Source organism: Hyperolius riggenbachi, chromosome 3, assembly GCF_040937935.1.
Source record: "Hyperolius riggenbachi isolate aHypRig1 chromosome 3, aHypRig1.pri, whole genome shotgun sequence".
Taxonomy (NCBI): Eukaryota; Metazoa; Chordata; class Amphibia; order Anura; family Hyperoliidae; genus Hyperolius; species Hyperolius riggenbachi.
The window spans coordinates 51,206,767-51,232,656 of NC_090648.1; the positions used below are offsets into that span (position 1 = coordinate 51,206,767).

The 25,890-nt window shown below is 47.3% G+C and overlaps 1 protein-coding gene across 1 annotated transcript in view; it reads right to left on the bottom strand.

The window, feature by feature from the left end:
• The window catches only part of LOC137562602 (uncharacterized), a 64,045-nt gene that overhangs the window by 12,736 nt on the left and 25,419 nt on the right, over nt 1-25,890 (bottom strand). The window contains exons 2-3 of the mRNA XM_068274106.1: nt 5,897-6,029; nt 2,948-3,030 (exon numbers count right to left, since the gene is read on the bottom strand). Coding sequence (XP_068130207.1) covers nt 2,948-3,030; nt 5,897-6,029 — 216 coding nt within the window. The remainder of the gene's footprint in view (nt 1-2,947; nt 3,031-5,896; nt 6,030-25,890) is intronic.

Genomic DNA, 25,890 nt, shown 5'->3' on the forward strand with positions numbered 1-25,890 from the left:
ACATACCCAGGTCTTCCTCCAGCCCCATGCACACAGATCGCTCCCACGCCGCCGTCCTCTGCTGCCTGCTGCTGCGGTATTGGGTCCCGTTAGTTCAGCCAGTCTGCGCAAGAGGAACTGCGCTCTTTACGTATCTCTCCAGCGACCACCGAAGAGATACGTAGAGGGCGCACTTCCCTTGGGTAGACTGGCAGAACTAACGGGACCCAATACCGCAGCAGCAGGCAGCAAAGGACGGCGTCGTGGGAGTGATCTGTGCGCATGGGGCTGGAGGAAGCCCCAGGTATGTATACAACACTGTCAATCATCTCTGGTACACTTTAAGACATTCTTAATAGGAGACCAGCAGCAGCTACAAATGATTAAATTAGGATACACAAAGCTTAAGAAGCTAGGACAGGCAGTGAAAGGGTTAAAAGAAAATGCAGGCTGAAGTGAGCAGAGCAGATAGAAGAGCAGAGGGCAGGTCAGTCAGTGAGACTGAATAGTGAAAAGAAGGGGGGTGAGCCATTACACAGAGTATATCTGACCTCTGTGCAGATTGTTCCTGCTCCCTGAGCTGCAGATAGGAATCAGTTATTAATAAAACAGTATCCCCCTGCCCACCAATCATCACAGTGATGTGGGCACAAGGTCCTCAGGTCAGTGTGGGAGGTCAGGGGACTCGTACATTATACACAACATAGCGCCGTCCATCAGCAGCACACAGGCAGTCTGACAGGCTGTGTCCTGTGTATGCAGAGAGCTGGGCGGCTGGGACTGGAGACATAAATCACTTGCCTTTTCCTCTCATGTCTCCCCAGCGCGCCCATCCTTCTCATTCAGATACAGAGATACTTGTGGCTGGCTGGCCGGGATCACATGGGGCGGGCAGCCAGTGAGAGAGCAGAGTGTCTCACTCCTCTCTCACTGGCTGCCTGGCCCCATGTGATACCCGACCAGGCTACTGAGTGTCTCTATCTCCGCCCTCTACACACAGCACAGCGGAGATAGAGGAAATGTGTCTGCGTTCCATGGACCAGGAAGCAGCAGCATATTTGAGGGGGCAAGAAGTCTATTTGAGGGGGCTCTGCCCCCTCTTGCCCCCCCCTAAAGCCGGCCCTGTATGTCTCTGATTTGCTTGTCATGATCAAGTGCTTAACGAGAGTCTGAAGTGACTTTTAAACCAGCTTTTTAGCTTATATTCTACATGGGCATGTTTGCCCCTGCTAAAACGCCGCTCTCCCGCGGCTGAACGAGGGGTCTTTACCCCCAAATCCCCTCCGTGGTGCCCCGGGAACGCTTCCTGCTTGAGGCAGGGCTAATGGCTGCAGCCCTGCCTCTCAGCGCGTATATCAGCACTGATCGCCGCCTCTCCCCCGCCCCTCTCAGCCTTCCTTCACTGAGAGGGGCGGGGAGAGGCGGAGATCCACCGGCTGATAGACGCGCTGAGAGGCAGGGCTGCAACCATTAGCTCTTCCTCCAGGAAGAGCAAAATCTATGACCAAGTTTGTCGTGGATTTTGCAGGGGGGAGGGGATTTGGGGGTAAAGACCCGTCGTTCTGCCGCGGGAGAGCGGCGTTTTAGCAGGGGCAAACATGCCCATGTAGAATATAAGGTAAAAAGCTGTTTTTAAAGTCGCTTCAGAGTCTCTTTAAAGTGACACTGAAGCGGAAAAAAACCTTATGATGTAATGAATTGTATGTGTAGTACGGATAATAAATAGATCATCATTAGTAGCAAATAATAGAGTCTCATATTTTTTATTTTCAGTTATAAAGCTTTTTTTTAATAACATTGCATCATTCTCTAATATTTGCAGTTTAAACACTACACCCAGCATTTTAAATGATTTCCCAGAGCAGGCCAATGACCTTTTGAACTTTCCTATGCAGGGAAACCATAAACAAACTAGAAACAATGAGAGATATTTGAGATAAGAGCTTCAAAAGTCAGTGCTGTCCACAACTTGGAGCACAGAGAAGCTCTTTTGCATAGATAACAACTGAAGTTTCTTAACTCTTCCTGTACTGGAAACAATATCTGTGCTGCTAATGTTTCATTTCTTAGCTGTACTACACATACAATTGATTATATCATGAGTTTATTTTCACTTCAAATTCCCTTTAAGCAGGATGTGATCACAGCATATCAAAGCTTTGCAAATCTATCAGCTGATCAAACATATCACATGCTTCTCCATGAGTTCTCCTAGACATGGCAATCACTACTTGCTGATGGTGGATTGCTAGGAAGAAAAGTTGATGTCAAATAGACCTCACAGGCAGGGCCAGCCCGCTCATGAGGCGGGGTGAAACTTTTGCCTCAGGCGGAAAACTTCTAGGGGCGGCACCGCCCGTCCGTGGATGCGGGGGGGGGGGGGGGGGCGGCCGCCGAGCCGGAGGGGTCGCGGGCAGGACGGGGGTATTGGGCTTAGCGGTGGGGAGGGGGGTCGGACCCCCCCTCCCTCGCCTGGGTCCCCCGATCTGCGCTCCCCTCCAGCTGTAAATAGGAAGCAGCCGATGCTCGATAGTAAGAGGAACAGGCGGGGAGGACTCACCTTTTCCGCGTTCCAGCGTGCGCTCCACTGACGTCACTTCCTTCATCGCCGTCCACTTACAATACAATGGGCGGCGATGCAGGAAGTGACGTCAGTGAAGCGCACGCTGGAACGCGGAAAAGGTGAGTCCTCCCCGCCCGTGCCTCTTACTATCAGGCATCGGCTGCTTCCTATTTACAGCTGGAGGGGAGCGCAGATCGGGGGACCCAGGTGAGGGAGGGGGGGTCCAACCCCCCTCCCCATTGCTAGGCCCAATACCCCCGTCCTGCCCGCTACCCCTCCGGCTCGGCAGCCCCCCACGAGAGGGGGAGGGGAGGTGGCGGCAATTTTTTTCTAAATTTGCCTCAGGCGGCAAAAAGTCTAGGGCCGGCCCTGCTCACTGGTATTCATGTACACATGTAGACTTACCTTCTCTGAAGCACTTTACAAGCTCCACTACTTTGGGTAAATCTTCCTGGGCACAGATAGATTTGTTGTTATCCAGCACAAATCTTGAAAAAAAAAGAAAGAACAAATAAGACATGTATAAAAAAAAATAAAAAAAAATTACACGGACAAGTTGTATATTCCTATGCGGACCGACGTAGTTGAAATCTACGTCATGCTTGTGGCCTTAAGCCTCTGACACAACGTAGATTTTGAACTATGCGGTCCGAGTGCTCCCGCCCCGATTGCACACACGCAAGACCGGAGATCAAGCTGTCATGGGGGACACTGGAGGACACATGAGGGATACATGGGGGATACAGGTGAACACATGGGGAGATATGGGGGACACAGGAGGACACATGAGGGGGACAACATGTTCAAGATGCTCCTGGAATATGGATGCCCCAGGTTTAGTATATAATTTTTTCCCTGGTTCTTGCCCTCTAAATTTAGGTGCGTCTTATATTCCGGATCATCTTATGCGGCAGAAAATACGGTAAGTGCTATTCTCATCAAAACAAAAGCAGCACAAATCTTAATGTTAGCAGCACAAATGGTCACATACGTAGCACTAACCAAACATGGTGGCATTTTCTTGTGCTGATTGTAGGGGGGCCAGCTTCAAGAAGACGGAAGAGGGGGCGGCCAAATAGAAGGGGAGCAACAGGAAAACTAGTCTAGGCGGCAGAAAAAAAGCATGCATTTGCCCTTGACTGACTCCTGTTCTTTTCAGGCTAGATTCACAGTGGGACGTTGCGTTTTGATGCCACGTTAAAGTCGCACCGCAAGCTTACAACGCAACGCGCCCAAAAAGTGGCAACGCAGCGTTACCGTCGCATACAGCAGATACAGTAAAAAATACAGGCAATGAAAAGTATGCTTCCAAGTCATTACTGAGCATGTGCAAACAGTCCAACGCAGCTAATAACGTGTATAACGCACAGCATGCAGTACTTTTACTTAACGTGCAGCGTTAGACACCAACGCAACGTGTGCACTGTGAACAGGTCATTGATTTTTCATTGCAGTGAGTTATTCTGCGTTAAATGCTGTTTTAACGCGCGACTTTAACGTCCCACTGTGAACTTAGCCTCAAAGAAGTGAAAACAGCTTTGGATGTCCTTTCACTGCCTAAATTATTTTGATAAGGTGAGTTGTGCCATGGGTTCAGAGGAGGTGTCAGTCAGGCCTCTGGCCACCGGCCAGGCCCTAGGCAAGTGCCTAGATGCCTCGTGGATGATCTGGCTCTGATTCCTTGGATGAAAAGGTACGTGGCCCCCTGGTTAAAACAATTAACCTCCTTGCCGGTTATCCCGAGCTCAGCTCGGGGTAACCTGCGCAGGAGGATATCTCAGGCCCCGCTGGGCCGATTTGCATAATTTTTTTTTGTTACAAGCAGCTAGCACTTTGCTAGCTGCTTGTAACTTTCGATCGCCGCCGCTCGCCACCGATCCGCCGCAATCCGCCGCGCCGAGTCGCTCCCCCCCGCCCCAGAGCTCTGCGCTGCCTGGCCAATCAGTGCCAGGCAGCGTTGAGGGGCGGATCGGGGTTCCCTCTGACGTCACGACGTCTATGACGTCGGTGACGTCATCCCGCCCCGTCGCCATGGCGACCGGGGAAGCCCTGCAGGAAATCCCGTTCTCAACGGGATTCCCTGCATACTCTGATCGCCGAAGGGGGGATGCCGCCGCTTAGCGGCTATCATGTAGCGAGCCCTTGGCTCGCTACATGATTAAAAAAAAAAAAAAATTAAAAAAATGTGCGGCGCTGCCTCCTTGCCGGATTTTTTAGACCGGCAAGGAGGTTAAAGGGATAGAGACGCCCTGGTATGTGTAAAATAGATTAAAATCCGTTTAAAATCGGAGGGTAAGGTGGCTTACCTCAATAACTAAATCCTTGTATAAAGCAAAGAATTTTTTTCAGCACAGGCAACGCGTTTCACGGGTCCTAGCCCGCTTCCTCAGGCCAATCACAGTGCCGATTGGCGAGAACCAATAGCAAAGGGAGCCTGTTTTTAATCTATTTTACACACACCAGGGTGCCTCTTTCCCTTTAATTGTGCTGAGTTTACCTCCCAACACCCCCTGTTGTAGGGGTTGAGACAGAGCACCTGTGGTTCTTCACCACAGAGGCCTAGTGCACACTGGAGCGTTTCCGCTGCGGTTTGCGATCTGCTTGCGGGTGCGGATCCGCTAGGGTAATGTATTTCAATGGGCTGGTGCACACCAGAGCGGGAGGCGTTTTGCAGAAACGCATACTCCCGGGCTGCTGCAGATTTTGGATTGCGGATGCGTTTCTGCCTCAATGTTAAGTATAGGAAAAACGCAAACCGCTCTGAGAAACGGCACTTCAGAGCGGTTTGCCAGGCGTTTTTGTTACAGTAGCTGTTCAGTAACAGCTTTACTGTAACAATACATGAAATCTACTACACCAAAACCGCTAGACAAAACCGCAAAACGCTAGCTGAAACGCTGCAGAAAAATAAGAAAAGGCGTTTCAAAATCTGCTAGCATTTTGCGGATCTGCTAGCGGTTTTTGGTGTGCACCAGGCCAGAGTGTTGGTGCCATCAATCTTGCTGAAAGAGGGCGACCACATCAAGGTCTGGCTGGACCACCTCGAATGGAGTGGGGTTTATTGTCTCCACCTGGCTCCTACAGTTGGTTGCCCCCTTGCAACCTACCTTTGTGAGTAGTAATTTGTATTGTTTTCGTGTCACGTCATTTATTTGAACATACTACACCAGTTGGGCTCCCGCTGTTAGTCTCCTGTATTTTTTTGTTGCCTAGGGGTGTGGTGACACCCCTCCTATCCTGGTTAAAACAACTGTGGTGCAACTCTTTGCATTGAAAGTTCATGTTACATATGAGAGGGGTTCTTACACACTTCTGCAAATATATATATATATATATAAAACAAGACTGACTTACCGGACAAGTTTTTTAAACTGGCAAACTTCAAGTTTGACCACACGGCTGGCTATGTTCTCGATTACATTGTTATTACGCACAGGGTTTTTGTTGCAGTCTTGGCATTGTTTGTCTACACCATACTGGGCGGCACCTGTGGACAGACGAGAACAGTATTGAGAATGGCTCATCCACAGATAGGTCATCAGCTCTTAAAAAACAAAATTCTACCTTTACCGTAAGATTATTAACAATGTAGATTGCTGCTGCACCAATCATTTTATAGCATAATGTTCATAAAAATGATCTTTCCATTTCAGTGTGCAGCCAGCTGAGGGTCCCCATAACCATGCTTGAGAAAGGGCATGTAGCCCGAAACGTTGTGCTTTTTTGTCTGCTGTATAACCGCATACATTATTACAATAAATTCTGAAGATTATTCGTGCAAGGGTTGAGTCCGGAATCGATTGATTGTGTATGGACTGGATTATGATTGGAGGCTTGATGGACCTCCTACGATGATCTGTGACTCCCCGAGATCAACAGAGTGATTCCTGAGGTCTGTGGACAACCCTCGTTGTGTTTGTAGAAAACCTCTCTAAACATGCCTAGAATCGCTCTCAGGGGCTAGGGTAATAAAAGTCTATGGGCCCATTCTCATTGGGCGATTTGCGCTAATCGCCCAAAAACACTAAACGCAAACGCGTAGCCTGCAACATTTTCAGGCGATTTCCCGCCGATTGCGTTTTAGTGCTATAGAGGCGCAAAACGTGATCGCTAAAAAATCGCCAGGTGTGAATGGTGATTGTTTGGCGTTAATCGCCAAAAAACGCCAGAGCAAAATGCTAGCAAAATCGCTAGCGTTTTACGATCAGCAAGTGTGAATGGGCCCTCAAATCTGCTTCAAACACCTCTAGCATTTGGCGGATCTGCTAGCGGTTTTTGGTGTGCACTGGGCCTCTCAGTCTAAGCTGTTTAACTATGTGGAATTCTCCTCCCAGAGCATTCCGGAAGACCAGATATTATTTCAACTGGCTTTGGAACACATGAATAAACAAATATTCTGTACAGATCACCTGACAGGACTAAAGATGTCACCATGTGATAAATGTCAGAAAGTAAGTCAGAGAGTGGAAAGATTTCACAATGGGCAAACACTGACTAAATTATCTGTAAATGAGTATTGTAAAAAGTAAGCAATTTTATTCATTGTTATTTTCACTACTGGTCCTCTTTAAAGGACCTCTATCGCAAACATTTTAAAATGTAAAATATATGTAAACATATACAGCTAAGAAGTACGTAAAATGAGCCATGAATGACTTTTCCCCTATGTTGCTGTCACTTACAGTAGGTAGTAGAAATCTGACAGAAGTGGCAGGTTTTGGGTTAGTTCATCACTTCATGGGGGATTCTCAGCATGGCCTTTATTCTTTATAAAGACGTTCCTTGAAAAAGATTTATACAAAGATGCTGACCAGCCTCCCTGCTCACCGTACACTTTTTCCCCATGCTTCCATGGCAACACAACGGGTATTGATCCTGCCTCCAATACCCCACAGGACAGGTAACTATAAATGACTGACCAGCCCCCTATTCAGGTGTCTTTTTTTTCTCGTCCTCACCTCACAGGACTGGCAGTTTATCTGCAAACCTTTTTCATTTTGTCCCCCCTACCAGGTAGCATCATGTTACCTACACAGGCAGCCTCCCCTGTGTTATTCCATACAGTCAAGCTCTAAATGGGCTTTTAGTATGGAGACCCCGTTCCAGGGGCGTAACTAAGCCCCGCCGGGCCCCCTTGCAGAAATTCAGAGTGCCCCCTCCCCCCCGACCGGGGCCCGCTCGTGGCTGGTTTTTGGGGGCTGGAGGGGTGGCAGCATGAGGGGAAAGCCTTGCCCACAGTCGGCGGGGAGAGGGGAAGTTCCCCCCCTCTCCCTCACCTCGGGGCTCTCCCCTCTGCGCTCCCCTCCAGCTAGTTACCGTCTTTGGGCAGCGGGCAGCAGCGGCAGATACATACCTTCTTCCTTGCGTTCCATCGCAGCCTTCTCGTTCTAGCGGCTGACGTCACTTCCGGAAAAAACTAAACACCTACATTCACCTGGAAATATTCAAAATGGAGTCTTTAAATACAATCATCCAGGCTGTGAAGCCAAACGACTATTTACTTTCTATCGATCTGGAGGATGCGTATTTGCACATCCCTATCCACACTTCCTTCCAGAAATTCCTTCGATTTGCGGTGGGAAGTCATCATTATCAGTTTGTATGCCTCCCGTTTGGAATCTGCACTGCGCCTAGGACCTTTTCGAAGATTCTAGTCGAAGTAGTGGCCGTGCTAAGGTTGGAAGAAGTCCGGGAGTTCCACTACTTGGACGACATCCTACTTCTAGCAAATACAGCTCATCAAATCTCCTATCACAGAGACATTCTTATCCAAACTCTTCTGGACTTTGGGTGGAAAATAAACTATCGGAAGAGCCATCTTGTTCCATCCCAGGACCTAGTATACTTAGGCGCAACAACCTACTGAGGCAACAACCTACTGAGGCATAATCAATTACTGCCGGACCAACAGGTCATAATTACGATGGATGCCAGTACGATTGATTGGGGAGCGACATGTGGTCATCAGATAGCTCAGGGCACCTGGTCAAGTTACATGAGACATTGGCCAGCGAACCAACTGGAGCTCAGAGCAGCTTATTGCGCTCTTCTTTATTTTTTTTACCAACTCCAGGGCAAGAATGTTCTTCTAAGAATGGACAATGCAACGGCAGTCGCCTATGTCAGACATCAAGGAGCCACTCGGAGCCTATCCCTTCTGAAGTAGACTCAATCTATTTTCAGCCTAGTGGTTCCTCATCTTCAAGCCTTGACAGCTATTCATATACCAGGAGTGCTGAATGTAGTACCAGACTTTCTCAGCCGGACGATACTCTCGAACAACGAGTGGGAGCTCAACGAGGAGGTATTCCAAACGATATGTCATTACTTTGGAGCTCCAGAGCTGGACCTGATGGCATCCAAAAAGAATTGGAAATGCAAAAGGTTTTACAGTCGTCATCAGACACACGGGGCAGAACAAGTGGATGCACTGTCGGCCCCATGGGGGTTCCGCAAAGCTTATGTCTTTCCTCCGATTCCCCTGATCCTAAGACTTTTGAACAGACTAAGATCAGAGCCGGGAACCCTAATTGCAGTACTACCATTTTGGCCCAGGAGGCCTTGGTTCCCTATGATCTTACAGATGTCGAAGGGACAACCTCTCCAATTGCCAATGAGGGATGACTTGCTTACTCAGGGCCCAGTATTGCATCCGTGTCCGGCGAAGTTAAATCTGATGGCATGGAAATTGAAAGGGGGAAACTAAGAATTGTGGGGTGTTCAGAGGAGGTAATCTCTCCCTTACTTAGAGCAAGGAAACCTTCCACTAATTCCACCTACCAAAGGATCTGGAATGTCTTTACCAAATTCGCTTCAGTTAAGGATTTTGACCCAATCGATCCTCCTGTTTCCCAACTACTATCCTTCCTTCAGTCAGGAATAGACAAAGGTTTAGTGTCACGATAAGTGTCAGCAAGTACAAAGTTCTGAGTATTTGGTGATCTGCAGTATCACCAAATAATGCAGATACTATACCTGATTATATGGTGATCTGCAGAATCACCAATAATGCAAGTATAGCCACACAGAGCAATATCGAGACCTGAATCTCTCTTTATTAAATTGAGAGTAGTGATTGGTGCAAACATTAATACCGACAGATTTAGCAGTACCTCACCAGAGGAGCTGGTGGGCCCTGTCTGTAAATTGAACACCTCACCAGTGACAAGGGCTCACTGGTGAGTGGAGTGGTCAGACTGATCGAGTAGGCAACAGACAGGCAGATACAGTACAAAATCGGAAGGCAAAGAGGAAACGATAAACGAGCAGAGTCGGCAACAGTATCAGATGGGCTAAAGTACAGAATCACTGGACAGGAGGATAAACGAGTTCAGGCAGAGTTGGCAACAATATCAGATGGGCAAAGGTATAGGAGCGTTGAGAGTAAGGATAGTCAGAAACGAAGCAGAAGTCATACACAGCTAATACAGTAATAAATCACAATCCTAGAAGTGTGTGAAATCCCCGGTTTCCTCCCCGATCAAAGCACACCGTATCTAACTAAGGTCTGAGCGCTTACACGAAGTGATCGCAACAGCAGACACCGGGCAACTGACAGCCCGTGTCTTTTATACAGGAAGGGAATCCTCAGAGCCGCCCAGCCAATCAGCGGCGAGGTGCGTCCCCCGTGACGTCAGGTGCGTCTACGGGACGCGTAAAGGTCTCGCCGCTGGCCGCGCGCACGCGTAGCCCTGAGACTGTGCGCGGGCGAGAGTCCCGTGTGCGGCGTGCTCTGCTGAGCAGCAGGGATGGCGGCGGCCACACTGCTCTCCGTGACCGCCGTATCCCTGCTGATCGTTACATTTAGGTTTCCATTCCATCGAGGTCCAGATTTCCGCTATTTCCGCTTTATCCAGTAAAAGGTGGTCAGAGCATCCACTAGTCAGACAATTTGTAGCGGCAGTGCTAAAAATACGGCTTCCTTCAAAACCCATCTTCGCTCCTTGGGACCTTCCTCTAGTTCTGGACTGTCTTGCAAAACCTCCCTTTGATCCGGTGGAACACTGCTCTTCGTACAATCTGACTTTAAAGACAGTATTTCTGGAAGCGATATCCTTGGCAAGGAGAGTGTCAGAGATCAAGGCACTTTGTCATCGAGAGCCCTATATTAGGTTCTTCCCGGATAGGGTTCAGCTTAAAACGGTCCAAGGATTCTTGGCCAAAGTATCCTCTCTGTTTCATCTGGACCGGGAATGGTCTCTACCTACCTTTGTCCAAGAGGATTCTCCAAGACTTCATGCCCTGGACGTTGCGAGGGCTTTGAAAGCTTATATTGAAGCCACTAAGGATCTTCGAAAGTCAGATAGACTTTTCATTGTACATTCAGGATACAGGAAAGGCCAGGCGGCTACGGCCAGAAAAAACTGCTCTCCCGAAATCCAAAGAAGTAGAGGAAGAGGTATCAACTCTATAGTGCGAGACAAAGGTATTTATATTAGACCAATTAGCAGCTTGGCAAATCTTCTCAGCTGAGACGTTGGCTTGTGCCGCCCAGGAGGAAGCCACCCCCCTGGTGGAATGAGCCCTGATTACTTTAGGGGGTGTCCTACCTACAGCGTCATAGGCTATCCTAATAGTCTTTACAAGCCAGGACGCGATTGTCCGGGTCTGCTTTTGTTGTACAGTAAAATAAAAAGCTTTGTTTGTTGTGCACCTGCAGACTCTCTCCCCCCCCCCCCCCTTTTATTTGCTAGTTAAGTCCTGTTGTGTTGCCATGGAAGCATGGGGAAAGGAGAAAATTGTATACTTACCTATCGGTAATTTTCTTTTCCCCATGCGTCCATGGCAACACTGCGGGACCGCCCTCTGTTGGGTGAGTTACTAAGTTACAAAGACATCTGAATAGGGGGCTGGTCAGTCATTTATAGTTACCTGTCCTGTGGGGTATTGGAGGCAGGATCAATACCCGTTGTGTTGCCATGGACGCATGGGGAAAAGAAAATTACCGGTAGGTAAGTATACAATTTTCTCCTTTATGGCAGTTGGATGGAGCAACTGCCATTCACTAAGTGCTTTTCAAAAATAAAGAAATCCCTGAGAATCCCCCATGAGGAGATGGTCTAGTACAAAACCTGTCGGTTCTGTCAGATTTCTACTACCTACTGTAAGTGACAACAACATAGGAGAAAAGTACTTTATGGCTCATTTTACTCTGGAAGAAACGTTCTTCTTATTTGTCTATGTTTACATTTTGCCGACACAGGTCCTTTAAAGCCCCATCTACAAGATACGATTCTTTGTGCGATTCGATTATGATTCTATTTACGATCCGATTAAATCCGACATGTCCGATCGGGATTCGATTTGATTAAATTTGATTTGCCATTGTTTTGCAATGGCAAATCGAAATGAATCGACTTGAATCCCGATCGGACATGTGGGATTTAATCGGATCATAAATAGAATTGTAATCGAATCGCACAAAGAATCGTATCGTGTAGATGGGGCTTAAGGCCTTTGTACATACAGGACTGCTCAGATCATATCTCTATAATGATATGTTGGTGGAGACAGTGAAAACTGGAGAGTGAACTTTCTCCTCTGTGATAAATCATTTTGTCTCCGCTGCCCATATGTATATACAGTATATGTTTATGCACACAGAGCGGGTCTGGAGGTAGAATGCGAGGAATGTCAGGCAGGTAGTTTAGACTTGTTCTTTGTCATGAGAACCTCTGTTGGTGGGGAGAAAGGGGGGGGGGGGGAAATCACTTGTGTGCTGTGTTGTGCGGCCCTGCAGCAAGCCCTTAACGCTGCAGTGGCTATTTTAGTCAAACATGGCCTGGTCTTTAGGGGGGTTTAACACTGTGGTCCTCGAGAGGTTTATCCCTCCCCCACCCCTCTCCCCACAACCTACACCCCAGACAGATGTTCTCTACTATAGTGAGCTGCTCACACTCAGCTGATCCTGGATACAGTCACTAGGGCGCCTCAGACTGGTCAGGTTCCATCTCTGAAACACGCCTAGGTCGCTGTGACCTGATGAAATGCTCCACCTCTTGTGGAAAGCCCCTGTTGGATGTGGAAACAGAACAGGCTCATTTACCTACCAGCCTTTATGATACTTGTCCACATTGTAAACATTATGTGGGCGTTGGGCCAGATCCAGGTTACTCATATTGCATTAATCCAGGCGAGGCAGAATTCATGAGAGTTTCATTAAAAGTTGCCCAGCTGCAATTAGCCGCTGGCTGCTTCCAGTAAACGTCCTCTCGCTGAGCACCAGAGAACTTGGCAGCAGACAGCAGTCTGGTATGCGAGATTTGAGCAAACAGGTAGCCAGTTTGAAGTAATGTTTGACATTAAAGTGGACCTGAACTCTTGCACAGGACAGAAGGAAAACAGAAATTAATGCACCCTGTGTGTATTTAGAGAGTTTAGCCTGCCTAATTCTCCCTCTTCTGTGACTAATCACAAGTTGTAATTTGAGCTCTGAGATGTGTCAGCCGGCTGCCTCAGCAAAAGAGCTAATTTGTAAACTCAGGATGTTAACCCTATGTCTGCTTCCAAGAAAGCAGGGAGTAGACGCGCTGCAGATTTATTGCAGGATGTGGATCAGCTGTAACAAAGAAATGTTTTTATTTAAAGGTTTACAATGTAATCTGCCCCATATGAAAAATCGCAGAATGAACGTTTAAAATCGCACGCAGGAAACACGATTGCAAACAGGAATGCACTGCGACGGAGGCCTGGGAATTTTGGGTAAAAATACCACTGCAAGTGTCCTCCCTGCCTTAACAGAGCCTCTGGGCCTAAAACCGTTAATAACAGCGGATGGGAGATGCGGTCCTGGCCAATAGAGGATGTGACTTCTGCTGATTCTGCAACTCCAGTCCAGATGTCATAACTCATGAATATGGCTTCCCTCCAATCAGGAGAGGATGTAGCAAGAGACATTCTCTGGCTGTCGTGTGATAAATGGTACCTTCTAGCCTTGTCTGCTGCATACTCAGAGTAACAGGCTAACCAGTCCCCGCTACTAGCCATCACTTCCAGTTCCTCTCAGGCTGGGTTTTCTGGCATGTGCGTTGCATTTTTTGTGTGCGTTTTTTTTTGAATTTTTTGTGCGTCTGCGTTTTTCGCCACATATATTTTTCGTTTTGCGTGCATTTTTATGCTCTTGCGTCTTCATATGCGTTTTTTTTTGCATTTTTTGTGCGTCTGCGTTTTTCGCCACATATATTTTTCGTTTTGCGTGCATTTTTATGCTCTTGCGTCTTATCAATAGGAAGACAACAGGAAGCGGAAAGACAACAGGAAGCGGAAATACACCATGAAACTATTTTAAAAAAAAATGCATATACAAAACGCATCAAAAACGCATTAAAACGCTTCGCAAATGAGTCACCATAGACTTTCATTATGTGCGTTTTGGCACCCATTCTGCATAATATGCAACAAAACCAGAGGTCTCCGCCTCTTTTTCTGCGTCCCATTGACCAACATTGCTGCATAAAGCGCAGCGTTTTACGTAACACCAGCGTTTCTGCTATGTGTGCACCTGGCCTCAGTCACGCTCTTTTACTAGACATATCTGCAGAAATAGTGCAGTCTGTTCCGAAGTCTAACTGCCGAGCTCAGCCAGGTCTTCAGCCACTCTCACGGCAACTTCTAGCTCAGTAAGAAAAACTTCCGCAAGCCACACCCCTGTATGCCCTTGTGGCCAGTAACCACTTTTTCCCAGATGCCACATGCCACAGATTTCTTAAAGTGGACCTGAACTCTTGCACAGGACAGAAGGAAAACATAGAGGAATGCACCCTGTATGTATTTAGAGAGTTTAGCCTGTCTAATTCCCTCTCATCTGTGTCTAATCACAAGTTGTAATTTGATCCCTCAGCTGTGTCAGCTGACTGCCACGGCAGAGAGGCTAATTTGAAAGCACAGGATGTTAACAAAATGTCTGCTTCCATGAAAGCAGGTCTGCTTTACCCACGCTCATATGTGGACAGGAAGGGCGGTCTTCAGTTCACCGACACTGACAGCGCCAACCACCCACAAAACCATCTGTGTGAGCTCAGAGTCATTTTTTTCTTTCAGTTTATTGTTGGTTCATCGTTGTTTATTTAGTTTTTGAACCGTCTGGATGAGTTCCCAGCCATGTTCCATTTTGTGTAATACACAGATCCAGACGAGCTGCTATACAAGCTGCTGGCCGGGCTTCTAACAGAGTGTACAGTAAGCTCTTCCGCTCAGGGCTTAGGAAGAAAGTCGGAGTTCAGTTGGCCGTCAGCCTACCAAGACGGCAATGACTGTCTGAATCACTGAGCTCAATATCATCATTAAAAGTACAAATGCTACCAGTAGTGATGAGCTGAGGATTCTGACCAGGATCAGGCAGAAGCTGCTGTGTATACTTATTTTTTAACACCTGCATCAGAAACCACTGACTGGCAGCAAGCAATCCTATTTGTCAGTGTTTGTAAGAAATGCTCTGCTTCGAAAAGATTTACACAGAGAAATGCAATAGTACTGTCAGAAGAATACAGTGAAATAATAATGCATTGGAGAGGTTCTGTGCCTGCAACTTAATGAGGCAACAACAGTAGTGTGCACACAGCTCTGGGTGTCAGTGGGCTGTGGAGTGTCACACACTCAAAAGGGCTGTTTGGGATGCTTTCACAGCAAGTGAGGAACAAGAACACAGGCCTAGCTAATGCTTTCCATACCTATCTGCAGCAAGTCTGACCCTGCTCTCACTAAGCACGTTCTTACTTGAGCGATTTGCGCTAAATGCCGCAAATCGCCCAAAATCGCGAAACGCAAACGTGGCACCTGCACCATTTTCAGGCGATTTCCAGGCAATCGCGTTTCAGTGCTATTGAAGTGCTAAACGCGATCACGGAGAAATCGCCGCAGTGTTCAGTGATTTTTCCGTGTGAAATCTCGGAAAAATCACTCCTGCAAAACGCTAGCAAAAATTGCCGACGTTTTGTGCTTTTAAGTGTGAATGGGCCCTAACAGTCAGCAGCCAGCAGAGAATGAATCCAATATGACCACCGCAACTGCTTTTTGATAGGGGGTGGGGGGACCAGGAAAGGGTGCTAGCTTATTGGCTGTCATGTGTCTGCTGAAGGTGAGGTAAGGGGTCAAAGTTTAGCTCAAGGATGGTGTATAGATGAACACGCCAAATGTTCACTGTTCGCTGCGAATGCGAATAGCGGATTTCGCTGAATACCGTTCACCGGTGAGCTGTTCAGGCCATCTCTATCTATGAATTGTGGTGCCCCTAAGGAGTCTGGGGTCCTGGGCAAATGCCCAGCCTGACCCGATAGAAGTATCGGTATATGCAGTAGTGTAGCAATAGAGAGTGCAGAGGTTGCGACTGCACCAGGGGCCTTGGGCCAGAGGGGCCCTCCCTCAACCACAGTATTAGCTCTTAATTGGTCCCGTGCTGATAATAATCCCTTCTAGAGAAGCTTTGCATAGTGGTAATCATTAACAAGCTGTTCCCCATCCCCTCCTGGCACCTCTGACACTGTGGTTGTCTTTGGTTGGCTTGGGTGCGCTGTATCAATAGTTATGTATAGTTGGGGGGTTATGTGTAAGCTCTGCCCCCTTGTGGTAGTCTACATTCTTCTATAACAAGTGGCCTTTGCCCGGTGATGATTAGTGACTGTATATAGGATTTTGTCTGTTTATGTTACTCAACATATACACAACCCTGAAAATTTTGCTCATGAGGCAGCATGACAAGCTATGGGGTGACCTGTAGGCAGTGAGAATGTCACATTACTATTGCAGTAGCTGTGACATATAGAGATGGGCCGAATCTCTGATTTTAGGTTCGCGAACTTCCGCGGAAGGTTCGGTTCGCGGAAAAGTTTGCGAACCGCAATAGACTTCAATGGGGAGGCGAACTTTGAAAAATAGAAAAAATTATGCTGGCCACAAAAGTGATGGAAAAGATGTTTCAAGGGGTCTAACACCTGGAGGGGGGCATGGCGGAGTGGGATACATGCCAAAAGTCCCGGGGAAAAATCTGGATGTGACGCAAAGCAGCGTTTTAAGGGCAGAAATCACAATGAATGCTAAATTGCAGGCCTAACGTGCTTTAAAACATCTTGCATGTGTATACATCAATCAGGGAGTGTAATTAGAGTACTGCTTCACACTGACACACCAAACTCACTGTGTAACGCACCGCAAATAGCTGTTTGTTGTATGTTGTGACGGCCGCGCTGGACTGCTGCGCAACATGGCGAGATTGCTCTTCCTCACTCTGTGATGTCAGGTAAAGTATGACTTCCTTCTCAACTTTCCATGGCACTGTTAAAAAGCTTACGTTTTTTTTTTAAATTACATTTTCTATTTGCTGTGTACTTGTTCAGTACCGCTACAATGAGAATCCTGTGGAGGCGGGCAAGTCTGCCATTGTGACCCCGGGTAATGGCCGGGGAATGAGGGATGGAATCCAGTGTGGAGCCTGAGCAACGCTACACATCCAAGGAGGGCAGCAGGCAGGCATGCACGCCCGCCCCAAGGTAGTGACCAAAAATAACAATACAGGACTCAGGAGGACCTTTTGAGGCCCTAATTGTAATGAATCAACTTTAAATCCTTTAACGGGAATCCGTTATGGAGGACAAGTCTGAAGGTGCCTTCACTGCGATTCACCAGGTTGGTCTCCGGCGAGAATCTGTTATGGAGGGCAAATCTGCCATTGTCACCGCGGGGAATGAAGGTTGGATTCCGGCCCGAAGTGGGAGCCTGCAGAGACCCATGCTGTAGCTGCCCTGACCGTGCTTTGCAGACCAGGCATCTGTGGTCAGATGGACCCTTGAGCCAGCGGAAGACAAACCAACTCGAAAGCATTTGCCAAGAATGTTTTACGGAGGGCAATTTTTGTTGGCATTTTTTTTAATTGTTTGAAAATGTAGATGGTTGTATTTTTAAATTGTTTGAAACTGTATCCATTCAAGTGAAAGTTATGCACTGACTGCCAGGTATAATGTGCAGTCACAGATGCAGTGAAAGGTATGCAGAGACTGCAAACAGCCGTTTGTGTAGTGACGGGCATGCTGGACTGGTGTGCACCATGACGAGAGTGCAGGTGATGGTTGCTTTTCAGCCCATATGCTTGCCCGGCTGATGTAGCTGAATGACAGAACAGTGACTGTCCAGCTGATCAAATTTGGTCTGGCTATGTGCAGTGAGGTGAGTTCACTGAACACAAAAGGTAGCTATATGCAGTCAGCTGAGTTCACTCAACCCAAATGTAGTTATATATGCAGTGAGGTGAGTTCACTGAACACAAAAGGTAGTTATGTGCAGTGAGGTGAGTTCACTCAACCCAAAGGTAGCTATGTGCAGTGAGGTGAGTTCACTCAACCCAACGGTAGTTATATATGCAGTGAGGTGAGTTCACTGAACACAAAAGGTAGCTATGTGCAGTGAGGTGAGTTCACTCAACCCAAAGGTAGCTATGTGCAGTGAGGTGAGTTCACTCAACCCAAAGGTAGCTATGTGCAGTGAGGTGAGTTCACTCAACCCAAAGGTAGTTATATATGCAGTGAGGTGAGTTCACTGAACACAAAAGGTAGCTATGTGCAGTGAGATGAGTTCACTCAACCCAAAGGTAGTTATATATGCAGTGAGGTGAATTCACTGAACACAAAAGGTAGCTATGTGCAGTGAGGTGAGTTCACTCAACCCAAAGGTAGTTATATATGCAGTGAGGTGAGTTCACTGAACACAAAAGGTAGTTATGTGCAGTGAGGTGAGTTCACTCAACCCAAAGGTAGCTATGTGCAGTGAGGTGAGTTCACTCAACCCAACGGTAGTTATATATGCAGTGAGGTGAGTTCACTGAACACAAAAGGTAGCTATGTGCAGTGAGGTGAGTTCACTCAACCCAAAGGTAGCTATTTGCAGTGAGGTGAGTTCACTCAACCCAAAGGTAGCTATGTGCAGTGAGATGAGTTCACTCAACCCAAAGGTAGTTATATATGCAGTGAGGTGAGTTCACTGAACACAAAAGGTAGCTATGTGCAGTGAGATGAGTTCACTCAACCCAAAGGTAGTTATATATGCAGTGAGGTGAATTCACTGAACACAAAAGGTAGCTATGTGCAGTGAGGTGAGTTCACTCAACCCAAAGGTAGTTATATATGCAGTGAGGTGAGTTCACTGAACACAGAAGGTAGCTATGTGCAGTGAGGTGAGTTCACTGAACCCAAAGGTAGTTATATATGCAGTGAGGTGAGTTCACTGAACACAAAAGGTAGCTATATGCAGTCAGCTGAGTTCACTCAACCCAAAGGTAGTTATATATGCAGTGAAGTGAGTTCACTGAACACAAAAGGTAGCTATATGCAGTCAGCTGAGTTCACTCAACCCAAAGGTAGTTATATATGCAGTGAGGTGAGTTCACTGAACACAAAAGGTAGCTATGTGCAGTGAGGTGAGTTCACTCAACCCAAAGGTAGTTATATGTGCAGTGAGGTGAGTTCACTGAACACAAAAGGTAGCTATATGCAGTGAGCTGAGTTCACTCAAACCAAAGGTAGTTATATATGCGGTGAGGTGAGTTCACTGAACACAAAAAGTAGCTATATGCAGTCAGCTGAGTTCACTCAACCCAAAGGTATTTATGTGCAGTGAGGTGAGTTCACTCTACAGAAAAGGGAAAAGGTAGATATGCAGTGAGGTGAGTTCACTCAACTTAAAAGGTAGTTATATGCAGTGACGCAAGTTCACTCAACACAAAAGGTAGTTATGTGCAGCGAGGTGGGTTCACTCAACACAAACGTAGGTGTATGCAGTGATGAGGTGGGTTAACTAAACACAACAGGTACTAGTAGTAGGTAAATGCAGTACTGGGTAGGTAGTACAATGTGCAGCTCCCTGTCACACACACAGGTGTCACTGAATGTGCTGCTGAATGCTGGTGGGCTGCTGGCAGTGGGACACACACATTATGAATTAGCAATGCTGTCTAAACAACACAAGTGTCTCACACACACAGGTAGTAGTCACTGAATGTGCTGCTGCTGCTGGCAGCGGGACACACACAGTATGAATTAGCAATGCTGTCTAAACAACACAAGTGTATCACACACACAGGTAGTAGTCACTGAATGTGCTGCTGCTGCTGGCAGAGGGACACACAGTATGAATTAGCAATGCTGTCTAAACAACACAAGTGTATCACACACACAGGTAGTAGTCACTGAATGTGCTGCTGCTGCTGGCAGTGGGACACACAGTATGAATTAGCAATGCTGTCTAAACACCACAAGTGTCAGTTTCAAACACAGAAAAAAAAAATTGATCACAGCAGGATGAGCTCTGAAAAGAGCTTTTCTGGGGTGCTATTATAGCAATAAGATTCAGCTAGGAGCAAGCTAAGAAGGCAAGAGCCTGACTAATCTGTCCCTAGGAGAACAAGTCTGCAGCAGCTGTGCCTATTCTGTCTCTAGCAGGCACACGAGTGAGGCTAATGGCCGCCGGAGCCTGTCTTATATAAGGAGGGGTGGGGCTCCAGGGCTTAGTATAGCCGGATTAGCTACAATGCGCCTGCTGACTGTGATGCAGAGGGTCAAAGTTGACCCTCATAGAGCATTATGGGGCGAATCGAACTTCCGGGAAAGATCGCCTTCGCCTGCGAAGGCGAACCACCCGAAGTTCGCCTGGAACCGTTCGGCCCACCTCTAGTGACATATGTCTTCACTTCCTCCTCTGAAGAGGTTGGTGTTTTCCCCTCAGTATTGGCTCAGTAGCTCTCTGGTTCCTCCCCCTTTCTTCTCACTAAGCACTTATGTCCCAGCCAGGGGACGCTTTGTGTTTCAGCACTGATTCCAAGGAACTATTACAATTCTTGCTATTGATTTGTTTTTGTATGTACTGTATATGCTGTTAAGCTGATATGATTTGCAGTGCTTTGCCAAGAGGGCTGGAAAAAAAGACATCCCAAAAGCCTGATTAGATATTAGATTAGATATTCGCCCAGTGCGGCAAGCCACGGGCTAACAGGGCCTGAATTGGACAAGGCCCTCTGTCATGAACCCCACCTCCCCCCAACTGCCCTGTCCTGTGCAAAACCCCTCCTGTGTGCTCCCCCTGTCCCGTTTGTTCTCCTGGTCCTGTGCTCTCGTCTCGTCGTACTCCCCCCCCCCCCCCCTCTTGTCCCCATACTTTCTGTTCTGATCGCCCCTGTAGAAGCAGGCCAGCTGCGGACTGGGTTTGTGACTGCCGCCGTTTAGTTGTTTGGCAGTTTAACTGCCTTAGTGTGCCAGCCCACTGCCTGCCCCTTGCTTCCTGGTGCCCTAGGCCATGGCCTCTGTGGCCTTGCCTCAAATCCGGCCATGCTGGCTAATCCTGTTAGGAAATGGTGTGGACTGTAGCAGTCTATTTTTTGTGTGGCATGTGTACACTGATTTCTCCCAGGCAGAGCCCACTCCTTCTATAGTCCTTAAAGTGAACCAGAGATGAAGCACCCTCATGGATTTTACCATATATATATATCAGTAAGAACATTAGAGAAAACCCTGCTGTCTGTTTCATCCTTCACTGCACAGCCTGCTTGTTAACAGTCCTGATAAAATGCCCAACTGAGCATTCAGTCTGGCTTTGCTCAGGAATCATTATAGCTGAGTCTGTCTTCTCGGATGTCTTTTCAAGCCCAAGCCTGCCCCCTTGTGGTTCTGCTTTCCTCTTCCTGTATACTGCAGCATCACAGAGAGATGTGATAAGGTGGGAGGAGCTTCTAATGTAAGGGTATATTGAAAAAAGTTTTTTTTTTTTTTTAATCTAGATTTGTTAGTCAGAAGAGGTTTTTAGAAATGGTGATTTCATTTTGCACACAGTCCACTAAATAATATGCTTCTCTGATGAACAGAGTTTTGCGTGGAGTTATAGTAAAAAACCAGCACACCAGAATGGCGAAAATACCAGGTATAGTATTTATTTTGTAAAATCTATCCCGGGATATGTTTATTTTGTGCTGAAGCGTTCATGACTGGTTTCCTTTAAGGGCTCTTTCACACTAGAGCCCTTTTTCAGCGTTTCAACGCAAAGCCAAAACTTTGCGTTGACCAAGGTAAAGTGAAAGTCCATAGACTTTCATTTTACCTTTCACACCCACCGCTGCGTTTGGGTGTGTTGCGGTACGACGCACCCGGGAGCATTTTATCGGAATCTGCATTTTCCCCTTTGGTTTAATTAATTACTATTGCCACTACTCAGCGTCGCACCACAATATCCCGACGACACGCCGCAGCCTATTCAATGCGCGCAGGAAACGGCTCCTGCATGCGTTTTTTTAATGTGAATGAAGCTTTAGGGTCCCACTGAGGCTTCCCCATCCCTGTAGCTGCAGGCCGTCCAGCACTGGCTCCCCCCGGGGACTTTTCCTTCATTACAGGTTTTCTTTCAGAGGAACTATAGTAAAAATAACATAACTGCTTTTTTTTATTATTTAGTCAGTGTTTGCCCAGTGTAAAATCTTTTCTCTACTTGATCTACATTCTGAAATGTATCACAGGTGCTGTCATCTTTAGTCCTGTCAGGTATGATCGACACGGAAGGTACGATCAACCGATATTTTTCATTCTGCCCGATAAAATTAATTGGTCAATTCGACCAGATATTGGCCAATTTCCAACAATGCAACATAATCGTTTCTCCCCCGATGAGTGTTTGATCATACAGAAAAACTGAGTATAGGGAAAAGAATGTGGGTGAGGCAGAAGGCGGGGTCACACACACAGCACTCAGCAGTTTGTGAATTAAAACATTTCAGGAGGTTACGACACCGCACTGGGGTTTCATCCCGGCCACATGTAAAATAATGCTGACTGGTCTTTTTCATTGCCGGGAATATAAATCAAAAGCTGAAGCTTTACTATAAATCAGTGCCTCTGAATACACGTCTGCATGAGAAGGGAATTAGGGAATGCAGGAATAATGTGGCTCTGCCCACTTTTCTGAAGTGATGCATTATGGTCCGGCGTTTTGGACACACAGAAGACTCATCCTCTGGCTCCCACAAGCATATAAAGGGCCCCTTGTAGGAGGTCACTAGCACTGCATATCTGTCAACTGGTCAGGCTACTACACATTATCCAGCATGACTACCGCAGGAGCAATAGATGCCGTCACAAATAGGGCTCTACTGACTGAGCTTCAGCATAGTCCTGACCCCGAAGTCAGATGAAAATCTGGCTACAAAATAGAGGGAGAAACAATACCTACAACAGCCACAGCAACTGCCATAGGGCCCTGGATAGGAAGTAGGGGGGCAGGAGCTAGTGTATAGGTTTCCTCCACTCAGTGACTTTACATCTGTTTCCATGTTCTGTATGCACTATACATTGCATGTGAGTGGAGGTTCTCCTATCCATTCGTACACATGGGGCCAGAGAAGATTGTCCAAACCTGCAGAGGGCCGGTTCTCTCATGAAGCAAGGTGAAACATTTGCATCAGGCGCAGAGATTACAGGGACAGCATGTTTTTACTGTGTGTTTACACTAACAGAATGCAGTAAGAGTAGGAGATCACAGCCAGCGCCTGACCCGGATGGTGGCCAACTGCATAGGGTCCTTCAGCGGGCTTGACACAGGCAACAAGGAGCCTGTGGACCCCTTGGAGTACTGGGTCGAGCGCTTGCAGATCTGGAGTGAGCTGGCGCAGTACGCCCTGGAAGTCATGTCTTGTCCCCCTTCCAGCATGCTGTCTGGGAGGTGCTTCAGTGCGGCCGATGGTGTGGTCACCGAGAAGCGCTCTCATCTATCCCAGAGTCCATGGACAGACTCACATTCCTTAAGATCAACAAGGCCTGGATTGAAGGCACGTTCCAGGCACCTGTTGTCGGTGACAGGAGGACATGAGGTGCCTGGCAATTATTTTTTCAGAACATCAACCTTCAGTCCCCTGCAAATTTGGTCTGTTTTTTCTTTAGGTGCTGTGGTACCACCGCTAGGTGCCATGGCCTAGGCTGCCTGCTGCCATGTATGTCCTTCTGCTGCTGCATTAAACCTCCTGTCTGTGTTCCCACCACCACCACCAGGGTCTACTCCGTTATGCGCTGCTGCCACTAGCTATTTAACACACCCTCAAAATAGCTACTATTTCTGTTCTAAAAAAAAATCTGAGGTGTCTGGGTTGAAAACTGTGCTATTCCACTTGTGTATTGGACACAATGTGGGCATCACGACTGCTGTCCGGAACCTCCTGCTGTATGGTGTTTATTACAGCTGTGGTACCAACGCCAGGTGCCATGGCCTCTTACATTGCCTGCTGCCACACGTCACTCCTCCTCCTCCTCCTACTGCTGCATTTAACCTCCTGCTGTCTGCATTCCCGCTGCCAGGGTCCACAGAATTATGCGCTGCTGCCATGTGCCACTAGCTATTACGCTACAAATTTAGCTATGCTGTTGAAGAAAATTTTTTAAAACAGTTGAGTTCTGTAAGGGAAAAAACATTAAGTTGGGTACAAGAGGAAGAATATGAACAAAAAAAAAAAATAAGAAGATGGTGAAGAAGAAGAAGAACCAGGTGAAGAAGAAAGAAGAAGAAGAAGAAGAAGAACCAGGTGAAGAAGAAGAAAAAGAAGAAGATCCAGGTGAAGAAGAAGAACCAGGTGAAGAAGAAGAAGAACAAGGCAAAGAAGAAGAACCAGGTGGTGAAGAAGAAGAAGAACCAGGTGAAGAAGAAGAACCAGATGATGATGAAGAAGAAGAAGAACCAGATGATGAAGAAGAAGAAGAACCAGATGATGATGAAGAAGAAGACTAAGAAGAACCAGGTGAAGAAGACGATGAAAAACCAAGTGAAGATGAACCAGAAGGAGAAGAAGAAGAACCAGGTGAAGAAGAAGAAGAAGAACCAGGTGCCAGTGAAGAAGAAGATGATGAAGATGATGGTGATGACAAAGAAGATGGTAAAAAAGAAAAAGAAGACGGTGAAGAAAAAGATGGAGAGAAGAAAAAGAAGAAGGTGAAGACGGTGAAGAAGAATAAACAAGCAAATGCAGAAAAAAAGTTTTCCATCAAATTTTTTTTAATTAGGCCTATTTAATTGTGGTTTCCCATTAAAAAAATGCTTTAAGGCCAATCGAATTCGTGATCACGACTATTATCCGAATTCAATTAGTGGTCACGACTCGAATTCGAATTCTATGGTCGTGATCACGGCCGAATCCGAATTTAACCCGGACGCGAATTCGAATGTACTCGAATCGAATTTGGGTACATTCGTGCAACCCTGGAGTTCAGGTCCACTTAAAGGAGTTATCAGGCAAATGTTTTACAATATAAGTGGCCTACCTGCCGCTGTTCAATAGGCCAATGTCAGTAGGGTCGCATTGTTTTTTCTCCCCTCCGGTCTTCCCCGGCTCCGCAATTCGGGCCTTTTGTATTGGGTGCCCCGGAAGTAGATAGTGAGGAGTAATATGTAACTTCCCTGTTCCTGTGCTTGGAACGCAGGGGGAAGTTACTTAGCTTTGCATGCAGCTGTAGAGTTCGGTACAGCTGCGCATGCTTCTGCCACCGCCGTCAGGCCCTCCCACTCCTCCCAGCCCACTCCTCCTCCCAGCCGCCGCCTTTCCTCTATGCGGGCTCCAAGCACAGATCATCCGTGCATGAGAGGCGCAGGCAAGCGGAGCCTGGCTGAGAATTATTTTGGAAAAAATTTAATTCAGCAGTGGCTGTCGGAGTGGGCTGGGAGGAGGAGTGGGCGGGCCTGACGAGCGGTGGCAGAAGCGGAGGGTTTGGCTTGCGAGTGACGTAGCAAGCTCAAACCCTCCTCCGGCAGTTCCAGTACGCGTGCGCAGCCGTAAGGTAATGTACGGCTGCACGCTTCTCAAGCCACTGCGCCAGCGTCCAGCAGTATATTGCGCCTGCGTTGCCACATTAGTTCCGGGTCGCTGGGGAGCCTGACCTCGAGGTCGGGTCCCCGACCGGGGCTTGCCGAAGGAAACTGGCACGTTTGGAAGGGGATTGGAGGGGGCGATCCGGCCACAGAAAAGGTTAGTTACACGCAGGCATGCGTGTTTTCAATTTGAGAGATTTCCTGATAACTCCTTTAAGAAAGCAATTGCATAATCGCCAGTAAGTATAAACATATGGATGTCGGGAACTGCTCCACCTCATGGGAATCATGTCTGACCTCCAGGCCAACTACATCCACAGCTTTCTTCCAAATCCCCCCACTTAGCACTTCATGAATGCAGATTGTGCACGCTAATGTCACATGATGGAAAACACAAGAGACCTCTATAATCAGCACAAACAGACTTTATCCCGACCTCTGGTTCCTCTTTCAGAATAAATCATCTGCTGTATGAACTATAAACAAATTCTGCATAATTTGCCTGGTACAAATACATGTATTGTCTGTCAGCAGAA